General features: G+C 30.9%; 1 protein-coding gene across 1 annotated transcript in view; it reads right to left on the bottom strand.

Annotated features, from left to right (window-relative positions):
* Positions 1–14,925: 14,925 nt before the first annotated feature.
* The window catches only part of CDH9 (cadherin 9), a 58,504-nt gene continuing 53,522 nt past the window's right edge, over positions 14,926–19,907 (bottom strand). Inside the window, exons 10-11 of the mRNA XM_006907116.2 lie at positions 19,664–19,903; positions 14,926–15,413 (exon numbers count right to left, since the gene is read on the bottom strand). Coding sequence (XP_006907178.1) covers positions 14,926–15,413; positions 19,664–19,903 — 728 coding nt within the window. The remainder of the gene's footprint in view (positions 15,414–19,663; positions 19,904–19,907) is intronic.

The following is a 19,907-nucleotide window of genomic DNA, read 5'->3' as shown; positions in this document are numbered from 1 at the left end:
TTTGTTATTTATAACAATGAGAATTTAAGCAAATTATTCAATCACCTGTTTATTTATTCATATCAGAAATGCATGTAATAATAGTCCTACATCAATAATACATTAAATCAATTAATAAATTTAAAGAGCTTGGAGGAATAGCAAAGCCACAGTAAATGCTCAATACGTAATATTAAATATTGTACATTAAAATAATATGCACCTTGACGTAAAGTAAGGAATAAGTAAGGTATTGTCTTTTTCGTTTGCTGTTTTATCTCTAATGCCCAAAGTGCCTGGTAATAAATTTCAAGGCATTCCACTAAAATATTCTTACATCATTTATCTATTTGTTAATGCAAATAACTCAATACTCAAAGTATGGTTTGATGTAATCAATACAGAATAGCATTTGCAAACTAACATACTAGGATGAATCTGTCTAATCTGTATGCTGGATGTGCTACTTTGTAAAGTTTATTGAACCTCTGAGTCTCATCTTATTGGTAAAATAATATTAATAAAAGCGCATCTCTGAAATGTTATTTTAGGATCAGGTAATATGATGTGCCTAAAGTGATTAAGGTTCTGCTTAGAAAAATGATAAATATATTACTGGCATTATTACTACTGTTATTTATGACTTACGATTCAATAATCATTAAAAGTATAGGGTTTTTCTTTATGCTATAATTCCATTAACAGTCACTAGGCCTACTTTATCCTCTTGTTGTTTTGTCTTTCATTAACTTTTAAAATGCTTGTTTTCTCAGTAGACATTTTTTATACAATTTTATATTCCATCTGCTCCCACCGGCATATAATTGCAATGAATGCCAACTGGTGATTCATCCCAGTGATTTAAGAAACAGTGTTCTTTAGATATAAAATCAAGTAAGCCATTTTTTTTTTCTGAGATCAATTACTCATGTCTTTCATCCTTAAAAGAGAGATTTAACAGGGCTGCCACTGAGTAACCTCTCAGAAACATAGTCTCCTCCAATATCTTCTTCACTTAAATGAATTATTTTTTTGACATCCTGTCCCAGAATAGCAATACTTCTTTCAGATATTTGTTACAGGTCCTCTAAACACAGTTGCTGATGCAGGTCTTCACAGATTCTTTTATACTTACTTCTTTCATTCACAAAGGATAACAAGTAATCTTTGATTTTATTATTATTATTCAAGGCATCCTATTAGTGGAAACAATCTCTTTGGAAAAATTGCTATCACTCATTTAATTTTCTCTCTGTAGAATCATTTTGAACACCTGACTTCTGTAAGGTAAGGGTTATCTTGTCTGCTCTACTCTTTGAAGACAAGGAATATTCATCCCACATATCTTCATTCAGGTAACCAACAAATATATGTTAACTAATTCCAGAGTGTTGGCATGTGCTATGTGCTAAGAATAAGTGAATAAGCAGGATTCGTTCTGTGTTTTTCTGGAACTACCAGACTAATATGGGTGACAGCTGAAGATGAATAAAGGCGAGAAATGTAGCTAGTGCGCTTAAAGCTTATAATACATGGATGTACTTTATTAAATTTTGAAAAACAAAGGGATATGTTTACATCTTACTCAGGATATTAATTAGGTTGACTTTTGAATTTCTTAAATGCCCCTCAGTTTACTGTTAGTCACTATATTTTAAATGACAGCCTATTACCAAGAAATAGGAGTAATTTATTTCAGAAATATAGGATTCTTCTCTCTCATATTTTCTACTAAAACAGTGCAAAGATGAATGAAGTATAAAAACTCACTAAATTATCAAAAAGATCACATTTCCTGAGAATTTATTAACTTTAGACTTCAGGAATCCAATAGTCTTTATATTTCTACAGGTTTTTTATTGCCATAACACTAAAGTCTAAGAATTTTTATGTTTTTGGTGTAGTATATATATATTTTTGGAGTATGAAAAAATTTCATAATCTTTGACCTTCCAAATGTTTTATAATAATATACTGTCCATGTAGGTTAATTTCCTACTTTCTTGATTAGTCAGAATGTTGTTATCACTAATATAGAAAATTATAGTTCCATCACAGATATATAGAATTGGCAATATGTTAAATTTCCAAATTTCTTATGAAAATTTAAAATATTGAATTTATACAAATTGACCATTTTGGTAATATTACCTTTCAAAAGTAATTTAAAATCATTTCTCTTCAGATTATTTTTTTTATTTATAATTGATATGACAATTTTTTTAAAGTCTCTAAAGCAAATCACAGTCCTATAACATATTCAGGTGAGAAAGAGATACTCTCTGCCTTGAATTATAAGAATGATTACCACAGTCAGGTCTTTTGGAAAGAGCTGACACATACGATTATTCAGCTTGCTCAGAGTCCCCTTAGGAGATTCTTAGGAGACATCTTTAAGTCAATTGAGTGATCTGCTGACTGAAGAGCTACAAGGTAGGTATTAAACAAGTTTTGTACAAAGCACAATGTTTCCATTTGCTTCCAAATTTTAAGGGAGGAATTATATGGAATCTCCAGGATAGAATGAGTATGGCTGTCTCTCCAATATGCCTGAGCATGTGTATAAAGTTGGCTCTCGACTGAGAGCTCAATGTTTGTGGAAAATAATAGGGAAATAATGTTTGCATCTCTAGGAATTCAGACTCTTTTTGGAAACTTGCTTTAATTTCTGTGGTGCTTTTAATTTTTTTGCTATTAATTTTAGTGGTGCTTCTTAGCTTTAGGTTTCAAAGGTTGTCATTATCATTTATTTCACCAGTAATGATGTTGCAGACTCTTATGAAAGTAATACAGAGAATTGAGCAAAATCATATACATTCTGGAGCCAGAGTGTGATTTTGAATCCTCAGTCTTCTTTCTTTTAGTTGTGTGACTTTCAAAAAATAATTCTCTATCATTTGTTTTCCTCAACTCTGGAATACAAATAATAATGATATTAACCTCAAAGTGTTTTCAAGGGTAATAAATGTATTCACAGACATAAAGCACTTAATATGATTCCTGACACATAAGTTCACTCAGGAAATATTGGCTTTATCTGTACAGAGTGTTTTGGATGTTGAGTGGAACTGACACTAAAGTCTCATAATATACAACCCTGATGGTTCTTTTCTATTGCCTCATCAGATCAATTTTCCAAGCTTCTTTGATCTGCTCTATTTTGATCTGCTCTGTGCTGCAGGATGCTAAAATCTAGACTGTGTACTGGGCTTTCTTGTCTTCTAGTTTCCCATGGGGTTTAGCCAATGGAAAATACCAGAAGTAAATAAAAGAGCAAGAGGAGAAAGAGGTCAAAATATTGATGACTTCTTCTCCTTGTCATGGTGTGCTATTAGACAGATGTTTCTACCCACAGATGCTGACTAGGAATCCTATTCCAAACTTTATTTCTGCGACATTACTCTTCTCATTATTTTTGGACTTGTCATTTGTCACTAGATACTTCACTCCCCCTTGTTGGTTTTCTTAACGCTGTCCATTCTTTTGTATAGAATTCCTTTCTTCAGTTAAACATACTGAACACCTTGAGTATAACATCTTTCTTGATGAATTAAATATAAGACAAGAACAAAAATGTGTCATGAAAATACTTCTTTGAGACTCACTAAGAAATTCCTGAAATTTCTCTGCTCTCCAATCACCAAGCATAGACTCTTGACCTAATTGTATGTGCTTAAGATTACAGAGAAGCAGAAGGATAGTCAGAGGTTGCAAAGGATTACAGTTCTGGGAAGTTCTGAAATAGCTAGAGGTTCTTTTTTATGAGTATGATATCTTATCCTACAGAAGCCTAGCCAGGCTTGTTCATGTAGGGAAGAACTATCTCTCAGGGCAAGACAGAGCTGCAAGTCTTCTTGAGGTATGGGCTCAGAACTTGCTCTAATAACCTCTGCCATATTTTATTAGTTTAAAGCAAGTTGAAATGTCAGCCCAGATTCAAGGCATGAGGAAATACATTATAATTTTTGATGAGTGGTGTAGAGAAAGTATGTCCATTTTTTTCAGCCTACTGGAGTTCTGCCATCCCAACTCAGGTGAAGTGTTGTTCCAAGAGAATCAAACATAATTCATACAAACAGATTAGGGATATCTAAAGAAATAAAGTTTACTCCTTTTCTATCTTTAACTAGATGCTTACTAAACTGCTGAATAGGTGACTTGTTCTATTTTTGTCATCAAAGTAGAAAGAAAGAAAAACCAGAACAGAATACCTTTTGGGGAAAATCTAATGTGTCTTGTAATTTTGGATGATGGGGAAAATTCTGGAGGTTTTTTCCACTACTGTTTAGATGGTTAAAGCTATGATACTGAAATAGCCATGATAATGGGATAAAAACAAATCATGGAATGACAGTGTGCCTGCAGAGAAGAGGGAGGTTATTTCCCAACTCTTCAGTCCTGCCTGCCTCCTTACATTCTCTGTGACCTTAGAAGGCAAAGAGAAGTATCTTAGAACTTCTGAATTTCCATGTGAAGGAACACAGAAAACACAGATAATTTGTTTGGAGTAAAGAGACTAATGATCACTAGAAAATGAGAAAATTAATTTGTAAGTGTGAAGACAATTGGTCAAGATAGTAAATGATACTACACAGAAAGTGACTCAGTGCCTAAAGACAAAGAAATGATATTTTCATAAATACTGTTAAAGTTTGATAGTAATTTTTCTCTGTTGTCTTTGTAAGTGTTGTCTTGAGTTTTCTAATCCTTTATGCTATCAAAAATTTAATATTTGGACTAGTGTTATTGACACAGAAAAGTGACCATCATTGGTTTAGTGGGTATATGATTTTATGTTAGACGTTGAACTGGGAAGGAATCTTACTGTCATCTTTGCTCAACTAATTTCTAACACAATGCGTGGATCATACTAAACACTAAAACACTTGTAGAAGACAAAACCATTAAACATTGTATCCTTATGAAATTCTGCAGCTTAGTATAAAACAGAGTTTAGCAAAATGGCCTTAATAATATTTGTAATGTTTACATGCGCAAATACTTTTTAAAAATTTTCCTTTGAAACTACTTATTAGATGCTAATCAAAATATAATAAAATGTGTATGTTTAATTATTTTCCCACTGGAAATTTTATACTTGCTCCAAAGAGGTATCTAAGAAGTTTCACCAGGATTTTGAGTCCAGACTTCATTTTGCATCAATGTATTTGACAGAGTCACATTATATGCATATACACGATTCTTTTTAATTACAAAGAGTATCAAAGTTGAAGATTTCTCCTTTAGCTATGTATATTACTGAAATGACTGATGAAGATGGATACATGACAACTCTAAAAATGGAAATGACAGAAAATATAATTTAAATAAGATAAACAGGATAAACCAGGGAAGGGTGTGTATTCTCTCTTCTTGTTCACTGTCTCTGTGGCCACTTTTTCTCCTATAAATATGCATTGATAGGTTTTGTATTCATTAAGGACATTTGTCTAATAAGATAATGAATTCTATAAGCTCACATGAGAACTTTCATATGAGCATATTATTCCTTAAATCATTGTCCTCTTGGTTCTCAGTAGATTAGAACTTATTTCTTATGGTTGATTTTAATCTCTTTGGGATTTAATTTTAAAATAAATTTTAATGAGGAATAGCTTTTCCTCATAAATTGAAGAAGAATAAGGATGAGCTTTCTTTTATTTTTTCTCAGATCGTAATTCTACTTTTAAAAAAATATAGAAAATGCAATTATCCTTTGAGATTTGTAGCATATTTTTTAGCTTGAGGCTTTTTTGTTGTTGTTCATTTACATTTACTGCTTTCCTCATGGACCCTTCATAGAAATCTTTAGAAAAGAGTTTTTATCTCAAAGATGAGCAGAATTTTCTCTTAATCTTAAATTCACATCCTTGAACCCAATTCTCAAAGGTGTTTTTGCTACATATGCAGTAATTTATCAAAAATAGATACCTAAAATTGTTAAGTACACATTCTTTTTCCTTTTGAAATATTATTTTATTTATAGACTTTTATAGCTTGTTGGCATGAATATTTATTCTTAAAAGGAAGATGCATATAGAATTTAGAGAATAAATAGACTACATTTTTTGTTAAGCTGCTGAAAATAACAACAAATCATGCTAATTGATTAATTTGTTCATAAATGAACTAAAAGCAAGCAGTTTAGTTCTTTTAATTTCAACTGAATTAGAGTTGATTTTTAAATAAAATATTTTAGGAATTCAGATCACTCTTCCATTTAACATAGATTTGCATTTAAATATCTTTTAACATTGTTTTTAAATTATTTGTTATTCAGTGAGTAAAACTGATGGTTATTGCATTAAAGTTTTAATGAATAAAGGTTGAGAATATTTAATATAATTTCATGATAATAAGTATGAGAGTAGATTAGTAATGAAAAATGCAGAATATGATCTTTCATTATAGCTGGAAGGTTAAGGAATTAATTTTACAGACCATGAAATAGAAATAACTTCACTATTTTATTAACCAATGCTTAGATCAGTATAATCAACTTTCCTATTCAGAGAATGTCTATTCTCTTATTTAGTGGCACTAGATCTAAATTTCCATCAGTACATTAGGTTAATATAATGCAATAAATAATACCCAAGTAAGAAGTAGATCGTATTACATGATTATTTCTTGATAAGATGCCTTACACCATTAAGCAAATGCATTAACAGTTCTGAATCCGAAACAAGTGTGAATTTGTTAGCTACAATTTTTTTATAAGTTAGTTTATTAACACAATGCTACCAATATAGGAAACCACCATTCACCAGGAAAACAAGGGCAATATTTAGAATACTGAAAGCTTCACAAACAGTTCTTTCCCATTGGTTGTGTAAGTTATAATTCAAAGTATAATCTTTTCTATAAAAAGAGAAATCTAAAAGTACAAACACTCAGATAACAAATATGGACAGTCATCTAAATTTTCAGACTAGATAGTTACGTAGATGCAAACAATGACTGGGGATTGATATATGAACTTCTGTTTAGCACAGTATATTTTCTTGTTTTACACTCGGTAATGTATAGAGATTCCAATCACTAAAAAAATGTTAGAACACTCTAGAAAATATTTGACTTTTGACAAATTTAAACTTATTCTGGGGAAAGGGTATGTGGGGCAGAGGGAAGGGCCATCAAAATTTCCCTCTGATTCTCTTGTGTAATTTGATTTAATTGGATACACGTGGCAAAACAAAAATAAACAAACAACAACAAACAAAACAAAGCAAAGAAACTAACAAAAAACTTATGCATTTTATTCATTGGTCAGAAAAAAAGTAATGAGATGAATGATACCATTACTCACTTCTCTATTCTTTCATCTTACTAAGATGTTTCCAAGTTCCAGATTGTCCTCTAGAATGAATGTGGCTAATGATAAGTATGATGTTCAATATTCTTTCTTGGAATTAGACTTAATTGCTGCTAGGCCCCATCCTCATTTGCTTGTTCCCCAGATTAACTCAAAAGTGGTCTTTTAAAAGTTTCAAAGAAATGCAAGATGTAAAGTCTCACTTCTGACCTTAAATCTCTGTTGTTTAATAGTGCTTCCTTTGCACGATCCTGTGCAGGGCAACAAGGCAAGCTTCCCACTCTTACCTTTCTTCAAGGCGTGAATACAAATTTACCTGTTATTGTTAGTTTTAACAGATGATTCAAAATAAGCTCAACTATATTTTAGTTTTAAAGGAAAAGCAGACTTTTGTAATCCTGCACACACTCCATGTGACTTATATTCTAAGGCAAAATAATAGTATATAAAATTCTGTGGGTATGTTTCCCATTAAAGATTAATTTTCTCATTTAAGGAGAAATAAGCAACAGAAATCTCTTCTGTATTGCTGCATTTTAGTTTTTACAGTTAGAAACTCTTTTTGGGGGCATTTTCTTAACATTTTTTATATGTTTACATGAGTAAAAATATTGATTATTGGATTCTTTTCTAGAAAGCAGAGATTACATATGTTGTTATATAATAGAAAGGACATCAGTGATGGAAGTCTCCGTTGCTCCATCCAGGGTATCCTTGACATTCATGTCATTAAAGATGATAATGAAGCATTCACTCCATTTCTGGCTCACTGTAAGTGCAGAGTAAATCTTTGTTGTGTGCACCCTACTGAACCACTTGTTTTATACTATGGTAGAGCATAGATTTTTCATATGTTGTCTTAATATATTGAAGTTGTAAGTTAGCTTTTGCTATCTATTATTAGATATTATGGTTTCAGATTCAAGTACCGTCCTTTTCTAGAAACTGTTTGTGTGATTTCAGACTCTTTTATTTACAAGAAAAATATTTCATTTTCTTTGTTTTTTCAAAACCCCAAATTGTTATTAGATATTTTATTCTAATTTTAAGGAAATTAAATTTGACCTATATTATCTGATACGAATGATTAAACAGTTCCCAGCTCAATTCTACTACCATACATTCAGTCTCATAAAATAATGATACGTTATTATATATAATATAGGGTACTAATTAAAATCAGAAGCTATTGAGTCAGGTTGCCCTTTAAAACTTTGCTTCACCTCTTACTAACTAGTGATCTTATATAGGTTTTAGTTCCCTGTTATATAAGGTGAAGACAAAAATAATACCTAAGGAAAAGACTTCTGAGATTTAAGTGAATAATCCTTGTGAAATGATAAATACAAAGCATGACATTTATAAGCATTCAGTGCACGCAAATGTAAATTTATCCTCCATTTATCAACCTCCTTAAACTTTCAATAGCCAAATATGCACCATACTATAATTAAAATCACAAATATGTTCCAAATAAAATATTGCATTTAATAAATGAATAAAATTAAATTTTGAGCAATTTCATAATGAAAAGAATCATTAGGAAATATCTCTCAAATACTATAAGGATAAGGATAAAAAGGCAATGAAAAAAAATTTATTTTAAAATGTTTATAAAATCTGCATGTACATATTATTTAAGATGTTTTTAGCCTTACCAAATTACCATTTTTAAATATCAAAAACTGAACTATACTTGTGTGTTATGATCACTTGCTCAAGTAGATGGACTCCACCCAGAGTTTGATTTGGATGTGGGAACTGATGATGCCATGCAATCACACCAATAGGGTAGGGAAGCTTTGTTACTTACATAATCGACATCTCTGAGGAGAGCAGATCAGACCTCTCAAGCAAGTCTAAAATGGCTAGAGAAGGGAAGGTAAGGAGACTTGACCTCGGTTTTTATTATGTTTAGGGGGCTGAGCTGGGTTAGAGTTTGCTCCTGTGGGCAAGACTTGGGTAGTATGAATGTTCTGAGTGTACCCAAGAAAGGAATGCACAGGCTTTCTTATCAGTTTCTCTAGATATGGGGCTCAAGGAGAAGGAAGGTGTGGGGCTTTAAAACTATCAGCATTCAAATATCAAAAAATGATGTTGGTATCCTTATTATACTGTGACCTTAAATTTTAGTATTAAAATTGACTGAGTTTAATTAGGAGTAATTTCTCTACATATTTAATTCAAAGATGCCTTTGGTTTTTACTGGATATAATAATTCTCATTCTTTTTTTGTATGTGCCAACAGCACCTGGTCTTCCTAGGTAGTCTCCCATCCAAGTACTAACCAGGCCCGACCCTGCTTAGAGCTTCCAAAATCAGACAATATCAGGCATGTTCAGGGTAGCATGGCTGTCGACTCATTCATTTATTTTTAAAAGATATCATTGTAAAACACATTTGAAGCCCAAACTACTTTTACTTTTTTAAATCTTTATATCATTTCCAAGCCCTAATCACAGTATTTTATCTTTTAGTTACATTTTTTATGTTTTATCTATTTACAAAGTTAATAAATCAATTAATAATTAATTTCTATAGGATCCTTTCAATGAAGTTTCTTTGTTGATATAGCATCCTGAATAAAATAAATCATAATTTGAAATAATACTTTTTATTAAAATCATACTTTTCTCAGTATACTAATCCTGTGCTTAATAGAATAAGGTACCAATATGTTTCCTATAAAAAATAAATTTTAAAATTAGTACATCACAAACTGAGACATTCATGAAAAGTTATTATTAGAGTGGTTGTAAATGTTACATACTCTGATAATTGTAATTTTCAATTCAAATATATGTATAGGCAATATATATTTGATTTGCTTTCAACTGGTGTCATATAAATATGGTTCTAGATCATGTAGCAGTTGATTATTAAGTGAATGTGAGGTACTGAATTTCTAAATATATGAATGGTATTAAATAAATTTTGTGAGGATCTATATACTGAAAAGTAGTATTGAATAGACATGATGAAAACAAATAGACAAAAATGATATGAATGTTTATATTCATCTCAAGAATGTGATCATTTGAAAATATTTTTCTTATAATACATATATGAAGTTATTTATTAGTATCGGTAATAATTGTATACTAAATTTATAATAATTAAAAAGCTAAGAAATAATATTTATAATAGCATTTATAAATTTTTAGAATTCTGGGCAATGTTATATAATAGGAGTTACAAACTCAAGTGCCCAATGCCTATGAGGATCAAGGAGTTCATATAAATTAACGAAACAATTAAGTGTCCATAGGAGAAACTTCTGGTGACCAAAGAGTTAAAAGACTTTGAAAATACTAATGAAACTTCAGGGTACCAAATACATCTAGAACCAAAAAAATAAAAATAAATGAAACATTAATAACCAAGGAATTTTTTTTTGTTTTAAAATATAGTGGAATTATCATAATAAATAAAAATAAGCAGTAACATCCTGTGGGAGATATATAGACCAAATCACCTGAAATGTCGTGGGGAGGAAGAACAAGGAAAGCAAACCGAAAGTACTTGACATGAGCTATGGGACTCAGGATTCCAACTCTGAAGGACAGATTCAGGAAATGCCCAGGTTGATGAAGTGGGGAGGTTAATGGGGATGTACGTGGCAGAGAGGGCAATTAGTCTGTCTCATTGGAGAGGTTCAGTGCCTGAAGATAAGGTTGCTTAAAGATGAAATTAGATCTCTGCTTCTTTGTGCTTCTGAATCTCAAGATAGAACATTTAGATGATTGACAAAGAGTTTAGAGCTGAATTAGTAGAAAATATGCATAGAAAACCAAGCAAAAATAGCAGGGAAACCATAAACCATAGCATATTTAATTTTGATTACATTACAATTAATTAATGTGAAAACAAACCCACATATTTCTGGAAGCTATTTATAATATATGTTATTGAAAAATGATTACTATCAAAATCATATGATTATGTGTTTAGAAACTATAAAAAATTTTAAAAAGGAACAAAATAAAAATACATAAAAGAAAACTATCACAGACATGAACTGACAATTTATTAAATTAACTGAGTGACATATAAGTATAAGGTGAGTGCATAATCTCATTAGTAAATTTTTCAAGAAAATCCTGGGGGAATGGAAACTTTATAAGTAAAATATATTGACTTTTAAATGCTGGCAATAATATGGTGATTTTTGTCCCAGTTTTTAACATTATATATGCTAACACTATTCTGTCAAACAACAACAAAGACTGCAAGTCAGATAAGACCCAATGGCTGTGCATGGATGTTTTGATTATACAGACTTAAAGAGCTGGTGTTTCTATTTCATATAAACTATCAATATTTATTCTTAGAAAAAGTTACACATTATTACTAAAATTTGGAAAGCAATTAAACATATTTTAGTAAAAAAAAATTTTTTTTAGTGTTTTTAGCTAGCTTTTACCTACATTCTACTACCCAAGTATAAAAAATTAGTGGGCTAAGAGCAGTCCAATTGGGAGATTACAAAAATAATTAAAACTTAAGAAGAGAAGGCTATTATTTTATTTATTCTTTCTGTTTTGATTCTGACATTTGGAATTTATGGCCTGAAATCTAATAGAATACCATTACCATATTCTTTTAGAAACCAAGATCATTGAATGATATTTCAGATTAATATGAGGCTTTAAAAAAACTGGAAGAATTATTTATACTTTTCTGTAATTTTGAAAAGACTTTTCAGGTAGTAACTTAATTATTATTAACCAGAATTCAACAAACAGTATTTGGATTTAACAGTTTAGTCTATAATCAATACTGTGTTGAAGGAATGTTCATTGTTATAAATTTGAGCACATTTTTTGTTTGTTTGTGTTATTTTAATTTCCTATACATTTATTATATTTTACCAAATTAAGAAAAATGTCATATCTAAATATTGAGCATATCATTTGACATTTGGCAAATACTTGCTGCATATCAACAAGGTATGAGGCACCAATCTAGGCACATGGTATATTTTAGTGAATATAATAAATGAAAATTGTGGCCCAAAGGGACCAACCATTGTTGGAAGTGGTCATCGAGAGAAAACGACCTCTGGTTGACATGCAGACTGGGCCTGGGCAATCTTAGACTACTTATTCTATCCTCTGTCCTTGGAATGTACGTTCTGCCATCATTCTCACACTAGCTGTTTTAAAGATGCAACCTTGAGACAGTAAGATGTGAGAACATTTGGACAGTATATGTGACTAAACGAGCTAAGACCTTCATATAAACTTTTAAGATTTTGGCAGGTGGATGCCAAGATCTACTTGTCTTGGCAGATGGGTGCCAAGACAAGTCTCCTACATAAATCTCCTTGCTTATTAAACCTGCCACCTACCAATCTGGAGTGGCCTGCCTTTTTCTTCTGTCCTTCCTCACCTTCTATGCACATGCGCCAGTCTGCAAACCAATAACTATTCTGGTAGAAATAGGCAGACAAAAAAATTAAATGATAGATAAATTATGTATCATATTGAATGGTGATATTCGTTGTGGGAAATAATTATTTTAAAATAAATCGAGAAAGGAGAAATGGATTTGGGTGATTGCAGTTTTAAATATATTGTTTAATATTGTTCTCACTTAGAAATGATATCTGAACTAGGACTTGAAGGAAGTTACACAGTTAATTTCATGAATATCTGGGGGAAGATTGTTCCAAGGAGAGTGATCAGTTCAAAGGGAAAATGCTTAGCATTTTTAAGGAACAACAAAGAGCCTAGAATAGCTGAACTAAAATGAGTTAAGGAAGAGGAAGAGAATAACATCAAAGAGAAAACGGAAACCCAATCTGGTAGATCTTTTGTGAAGACTGACTTTCACTGTGAAGAACAATCAATGTTTCTAAAAGAGAAATGAGATGCTCATACTTACCTAACAACAACAACAACAACAACAACAACAAAAGAAATCAAATAATTTTAAGCGCTCAGTGTTTTTTCTTTTTTTTAGCATTAAATTAAATCTTTGATATGTGTTAGCTATTGGTGGTAAAAATATTAAAATAGTATTAGTTTTCAAAAAATTTTACAACATAGTAACATTATAGAACATAAAAATGCCTGTTTATGAGTTGCTAAGTATTTACTATTTAAAAAGGCTTGGTACCAGACTAGTCGATGTTAAATTTTAAAGTAAATTTCAACTAAGAATCAGCCTTGCTGTGACATTTGCTCCTTAAAGGATGAGTACTAAAAGAGAAAGCACAGAATAATTCATGGCACATAAAATGGATAATATATAATCTCCTTGTGAATTTTCATCTTTTAGTTTAGGTTTTATTCTCCAGGCCAAAACAGGGTAAGTTTTCTGTGTGGCAATCTTTCAAAGATTTGCAAAGAATTATTATACACAATTCTCCCTCTCTCTTCTCCTTCTTTCTTATGTCTGAAAGTCCCCATGTTTTGTTTTTTTTCTGGACTGTCTTAATCGTTAGTAAAACTTGACATTCCTTAAGGTTTCTTATTCTTAGCCTATATGTCACTACTTCTTTCAAGATTTCCTCAAACTTTGAATCTCCTCAATAAAATGACCAATTAAAAAACTCCTCTAGTTTGTTGATGCACATTTTTAAATGTTACCCAGAATATATCCCATGAATTGTCTGATTAAAAAAAAAAAAAAAAAATCAGAGCTAATAGTTCTCATTTTGTTAACTATATTATTGAGGGAAAAAAGGTGATTTAGATATTTTTCTTCATCTACATAACATTACTGACACATACTTCATTTACTGTCAAAATTCACTGGTTTAGTCCTATATTAAAGAATTATACATGAATGTAAAGTTAATTATTCACAATATATTTATAATATTTTATATTCCAAATGTGTCCCCTATCCTGTTGATAGTAGACACCAATGGTTCAATAAACATGTCCATATTTAAGTGATTGAAGCAGAAAATAACAGTTTATACTAAAAAGCTTTTATGGTTCCACAATATTTTAGTTCCAAATCACATGTGGTAACTTAGCAATTTTTCCCTGAGTAAATAATGTTTTATCTTTAAAGATGTAAAAAACTTCTGGTATAAGTGAGATTAGAACTGCTCTAGGAATTAAATAAAGTGAAGTTTATTTTTATAAATACTATTTTATTTCATAAAAATACAAAAATATAAATATACATTTATAAAAATATGAATGAATTAACACCAAGACATTCTTCAACTAAATAAATATGGCAGTAATAGTCATTCCTATTTCTTTAAGGATATATATATATATTTTATATTAATTTACAAAGCAGTTGAACGATGTTTCATTTAATAGTAAAGGTGATTGTAAGTCAGTTAAGAAAACATTTATAAAGTTCTTATATCTAAGAAAAGGCACAAAAAGCCTTTTATATATTTCTTATTGATTATTGATGTGATATACTTTTCTTCAGAGATCGTTAGGCAAAGAGGGTGAACTGATTATTACTTTTTAAAAAATCTATATCATTCGTATTCATTCACAGGAACTTACTGATTAAGCAAACCCTTACTAAGACAACACCTACGTATTGTTTGTAATTTTAATTTTTAAAAAAATTTCCTCCAAGGTAGAGAATACAGGCCACTTAATCTAGTAACAAAGAGTACTTTCACTAACATAGATCAAGTTGTTCAACACTCAATCTCGGTCACTCTCATCACCTCCATACATATCGGCAAGTTTTTTAAAACGAGGCCCCCAGTCGCTGAGGTAATCATAATCTTGGTTGCAATCTGCTGTGAGAGACTCTAAAGAACTGAGTGAATCTGCTATGGAATCATTCCCTTCATAGGCGTATGTGGCCAGTGAATCATAAGGAGGCGCGCTTGGGTCTGAGTCATTTTCTTTTAATCTTCGATGGATAAAATCTTGTACATCAATGTTTTCCCACAAAGGCACAGTCCTTCTTATCTGAAAAATAGTTTCAGGCATTACATCCCTTCTAAGTTTACTGTCTTCTCTTGCTTCTGGATTCCTTAATGTGCCGATGTCAAAAGCTTGAGTATCTTCTTCCCCGCCCCCTTCGTCATTGTAAGTCACGATGTTGTCTCGGACATCGTCTTTCGAAATTATCAGAGGTTCCTTCTTTCTTTGCCTCTTCAATGCAGCAAATAGCACAACTAAAACTATTAACAGAGAGAGGGAGGGAGAGAGGAAGAGAGGAAGGGACGGAGGGAGGGAGGGAAGGAGGGAAGGAGAGAGGGAGGGAGGGAGGGAGACGAGATGAGATTCCATGATTCAGGTTTAAATTAAACATAGCACATTTCTATGAATGAAGTTTGTGTGGTGTGAGAGGTGCTAAGATTGGATAAAAAGAGTAACTATCTTATACAAATACAGGGTGCTTTGGGCCAATGACTGGATGAATTGAAATGATAAAGAAGCAAATATTACAGTGCCATTTATTTACTTTCAAGACTCTCCTAGGGAAGAGTTCTGGCATTGAAAAAGCTTTATGCAATTACGGCTAATGCATTTAGCCAGCTGTAAATATATGGTACCTCATTCCTCCTAAAGGAAAGTTTCTTTAAAAGTACTAAAATTCTAAAGCTATGATAATTATTATCTCAAGAGAAATTGACTATCAATATTTTCTTAATGACTCAGGGGAGTAAATGCAAAACATTACTCATATATATATATGCATATATATATGCATCATATACATATGTTATAGTATATATATTATACATATATACATATGCATAAATGCATACATAATATATATAACTATATATGACAAGTATATAACAAATAACAGATAACAAATATATATGTATATACATATATATAAATATGTATATGCTATTGAACTCATCCCTTTACATAGCTGGCATCTATTTAAATTCTTTTATAGACCTGGCTTTGAAAGTTTGCTTAAGGTTTGAAATATAACTCTAGAGCTACAGTATAAAATTCAAACTCAAACTTATCTTTAACTTATATTTATCTTACAACTCAGATATTATCTTGTTACTGAGAACTTTCTTGACTTATACAGTTGCAGTCAAGCTTTTTTGCTAAAATGTTAATTTTACTCCCTGTATTTGCTGTATTGTTTTTATTATTTACCTATATTATTACCTATATTGTATATTTACATATGTAAATCATATTATCAAGTTAACTGTAAACTTCCCCACATATATTCTCTTATTTTTCTTATATTACTGGAATTTAACACATATATATTTGACAATGAACATATGCAAAATAAATACATTATGTAATAAAAAAGTACATTTAAAAATACAAAAAAACTCATGATTTCCAAAATGTATATTTTCTTTTGAAAATGAACCAAGTCTTTAATTATATATATAAGAAAAGTTAATAATTAAATTAAAAAATTTCCCCCAGACACATTTACACATTGCGTGAGAGAAATAAAAAATAGGTGTCCCTTACTTTAGGGGCAGATAAATGTTTTGTCAATATTATTCATGTTTCATTGAAAAACAAGAAAATGTTGGCTTAACAATCTTATTATTTCTTTCCTCAGTCTTTGTTTGGAGATTACACAAAGCAAACTCCTTTATATTAAAACTTCTACGATAGTCCGTGAGGCCTCTATAACTCCATTAAAAGCCTATCCAATGCTATTGTTATATTGGCCAACACACTTTCCTCAGATCCTACTAATGGGTAGAAAGTATGAAAAAATGAAAATCATCAGAAGCATTTTAGTTAACCTCCACAGAATGGGGTTTGGTTGCTGAGCTATATTCAGAATCACCTTGAAGAAAATTTTCAAAAACTGTTCAGTAGAAACGAGACATCTATATTCTATTAAAAAAAGATGAATATAAGTTAAATCTAACATAAGTTTGAAATCCGACAATCTAGTGAACCATGCTGTAGAAAAAGAGTTTTCTTTCTAAACTAATATTGGATTAATTTAAAAATTCTCTACTTTTTATAAATAAAATAACAACTATATAGTCATTATTTTAAGGGTTTACTAGCTAATATAACATTTACTAACTCTCACAAATTGTCCTTGGAATCTGTTCTGAGTGTTTTCACCTCTGTCAGGTCAAATTTATTTGCTTCTTTCCCCTATATTAAGGTTGTTATTATGGGCGTATGGAAAGAGAACTCAGAGGGGCGAAGGTAAAGAACAGAAAAAAGTTCATTATTTTCACTAATCTAGAACTAGAATTTAGCATTTCTTTCTATTATGAATATCAGTAATATCTGTGTCTATTAAACCAATAGAAATCACATATTTTACATTGCATTATATTTGCAACACATCTCAAATGATCATTAGACTTGCACTAGAACAAGGCACATATGACTATAATCAAGCATATTTTGCTTTTTCTGTTTTTTATTTAATTTGGATAAATGTATTTTTGTTTTGTCATATATATACACATATATATATAACTTTTATAAATTTAAATTATTATTCTATATTAGGTACATAAGCTTTATCTGACTGCCAAAGAAGTCCAAGGAATCAAAAAGGTTAAAAAGCCCGGCCTTAGCTTTTTATCTCCTACTTTGCCTTGTAACATAGGTGTAAACTAAGAACTATACATTTCTTCAAACTATAACAGAGTAGGACTAAAATAATATTTTCCAAGCTATATCATTATCTAGCAAAGAGCAAACTTTTAACTATAGAAATGCATTACTTCTGTCCAGCCATCAATATAAAGACTGAGAATAACAGCAAGACTGCGTTGGAAACTTTGATAATAAAAATAATAGAAAATAACTCTACATTTAGGAAATAAATTGGGAAGGTGAAAAATAAATATGTTTCTTCTATACTGTTCAGGGCAGAAAGGTGATAGACTTTTGAGAATAAAATTAAGAAGGCTTCTAGGATTTCTGCATAGAGAAAAATATTATAAATTTAGTTCGATAATATTATAACATCTAAACTTATTGAGGGGGAGTACTTTCATTCCCCACGTATGCATGCATGCCTTTATGGATGTGTGTGTGTATTATTAATATAGAAATAAAAAAATCAAATTTGAAATATACATGTTTTTATGTTCTAAATTAGGAAAGTGTTCTAAATGAGCAAATAAAAAAATATTAAAAGCATAAACATAGCATTTAGCTAAAAGAGTAACCCAAAATTTAATCTCCATGGGGAATACAAAAATATTTTACAAAGGGGTTGAACTTTCTAGCAGCAGGTGGAGATGCAGACTGCTGATGGTGATAGTAGTGGTGGGTGTGTTCTAACACACCCAGAGAAAATGTTTTTCTAAATAGTTAGATACTTATAGTTAAAATAATGTTTTCACGTTGATCAATTACCCACTGAAGTCCTGCAAGGATATCTGGCCAAAGGGATTTCATCCAGATAGTTTGAAAGGATTTGCAGTGAAAAGGAGCCAGCACATATGGGCATTGGAACATAAATTTGGCTAGCTCTCCTGCCCTAAGCATAAGCATTTTGGATGAATACTTGATGGAAACAATTTGGGGGGGAATGTTTTACAGTGGAACAACTGTTTAATTGAATTAAATCGTTGTCCTGTTAGGGCATGCTCAAATAAAACATTTGGTATTGGAAGCATGACTTTATTTAGAAAACATTGCTGAACTAGATATTCCAAAATGCCATAGTAATACTTTTAAAAAATGACCTTAGACTTTTAATTTAGTGTACTGCACCTACATATAAAAAATTTTATGAAAAAAAAGTTAGTCTTATTGTGAGCTTAAATACATTTGCCAATTAGTTGTCTTCTGTATATGTATATGACAGTATTTGTTAGTAATATTATTTGCAAGATAGTCTTTGGTTTTGAGAATAATGGTTAAATAGAAGATTCTGAAATCAAATAATCTCAGTCTGAACATTAGTTAAAACACTTTTTAAATGAGTGAATTTGTGTAAGGTTTTTTGCCTTTCTGTATAATACAAGTATTTACTTTGTAGAGTTGAAATGAAAAATTACATTAAGTATTAAATGTCCTTAGAACAGTGACTGTGGTTAGTTAGCACTATCCATATATCTACATCATCTATATCTATATCTGTTTCTATCTATATCTGTACTTATACTATACCTATACCTATATCTATATCTATATATGTCTATATATCTCTCTATATATTTATATCTATATCTATCTATATCATCTATATCTATACCTACATATTTACCTGTAAAGTAACATAGTTCAGTATCTATTTATATCTTTGTTTTGGTCTTAGAAAGCTAGACCTATCTCACAGACAATATCCTAATTTTCTTTTTCCTAGTTGGCAGGACAAGTTTAATAAAAGTGTTAAAATATTCTATCCTTAGCTATAGAGAAGAGAACTTTGCAGTGCATAATCACTAGGCAATGAGGGGAAGACTTCTGTGAGTTAAATGAGCCTTTGGTGAGGTAGCTTTACCAAGTAGTATGATGACACAGAGCAGGATGGCAACGAGAGCTCCCGTGCTCAGGCCAGCCGATAGGACCAAGGCCTCTGCATTGCAAGACTGCATGTTTCCTTGATTATCGCAGGCACACACACGAATAGTGAGTGTGCCAGTGCTGCTTTGAATTGGATAATCATTGTCAAAGATTAAAATTGGCAGCAGATAGGTATTCATTTTGCTGCGGCTATACCCATCTTTCCGAGTCATGATTCCTGC

The sequence above is a fragment of the Pteropus alecto genome, unplaced genomic scaffold (genome assembly GCF_000325575.1).
Source record: "Pteropus alecto unplaced genomic scaffold, ASM32557v1 scaffold152, whole genome shotgun sequence".
NCBI classification, from domain to species: domain Eukaryota; kingdom Metazoa; phylum Chordata; class Mammalia; order Chiroptera; family Pteropodidae; genus Pteropus; species Pteropus alecto.
This window is presented reverse-complemented; position numbering and strand designations above follow the sequence as displayed.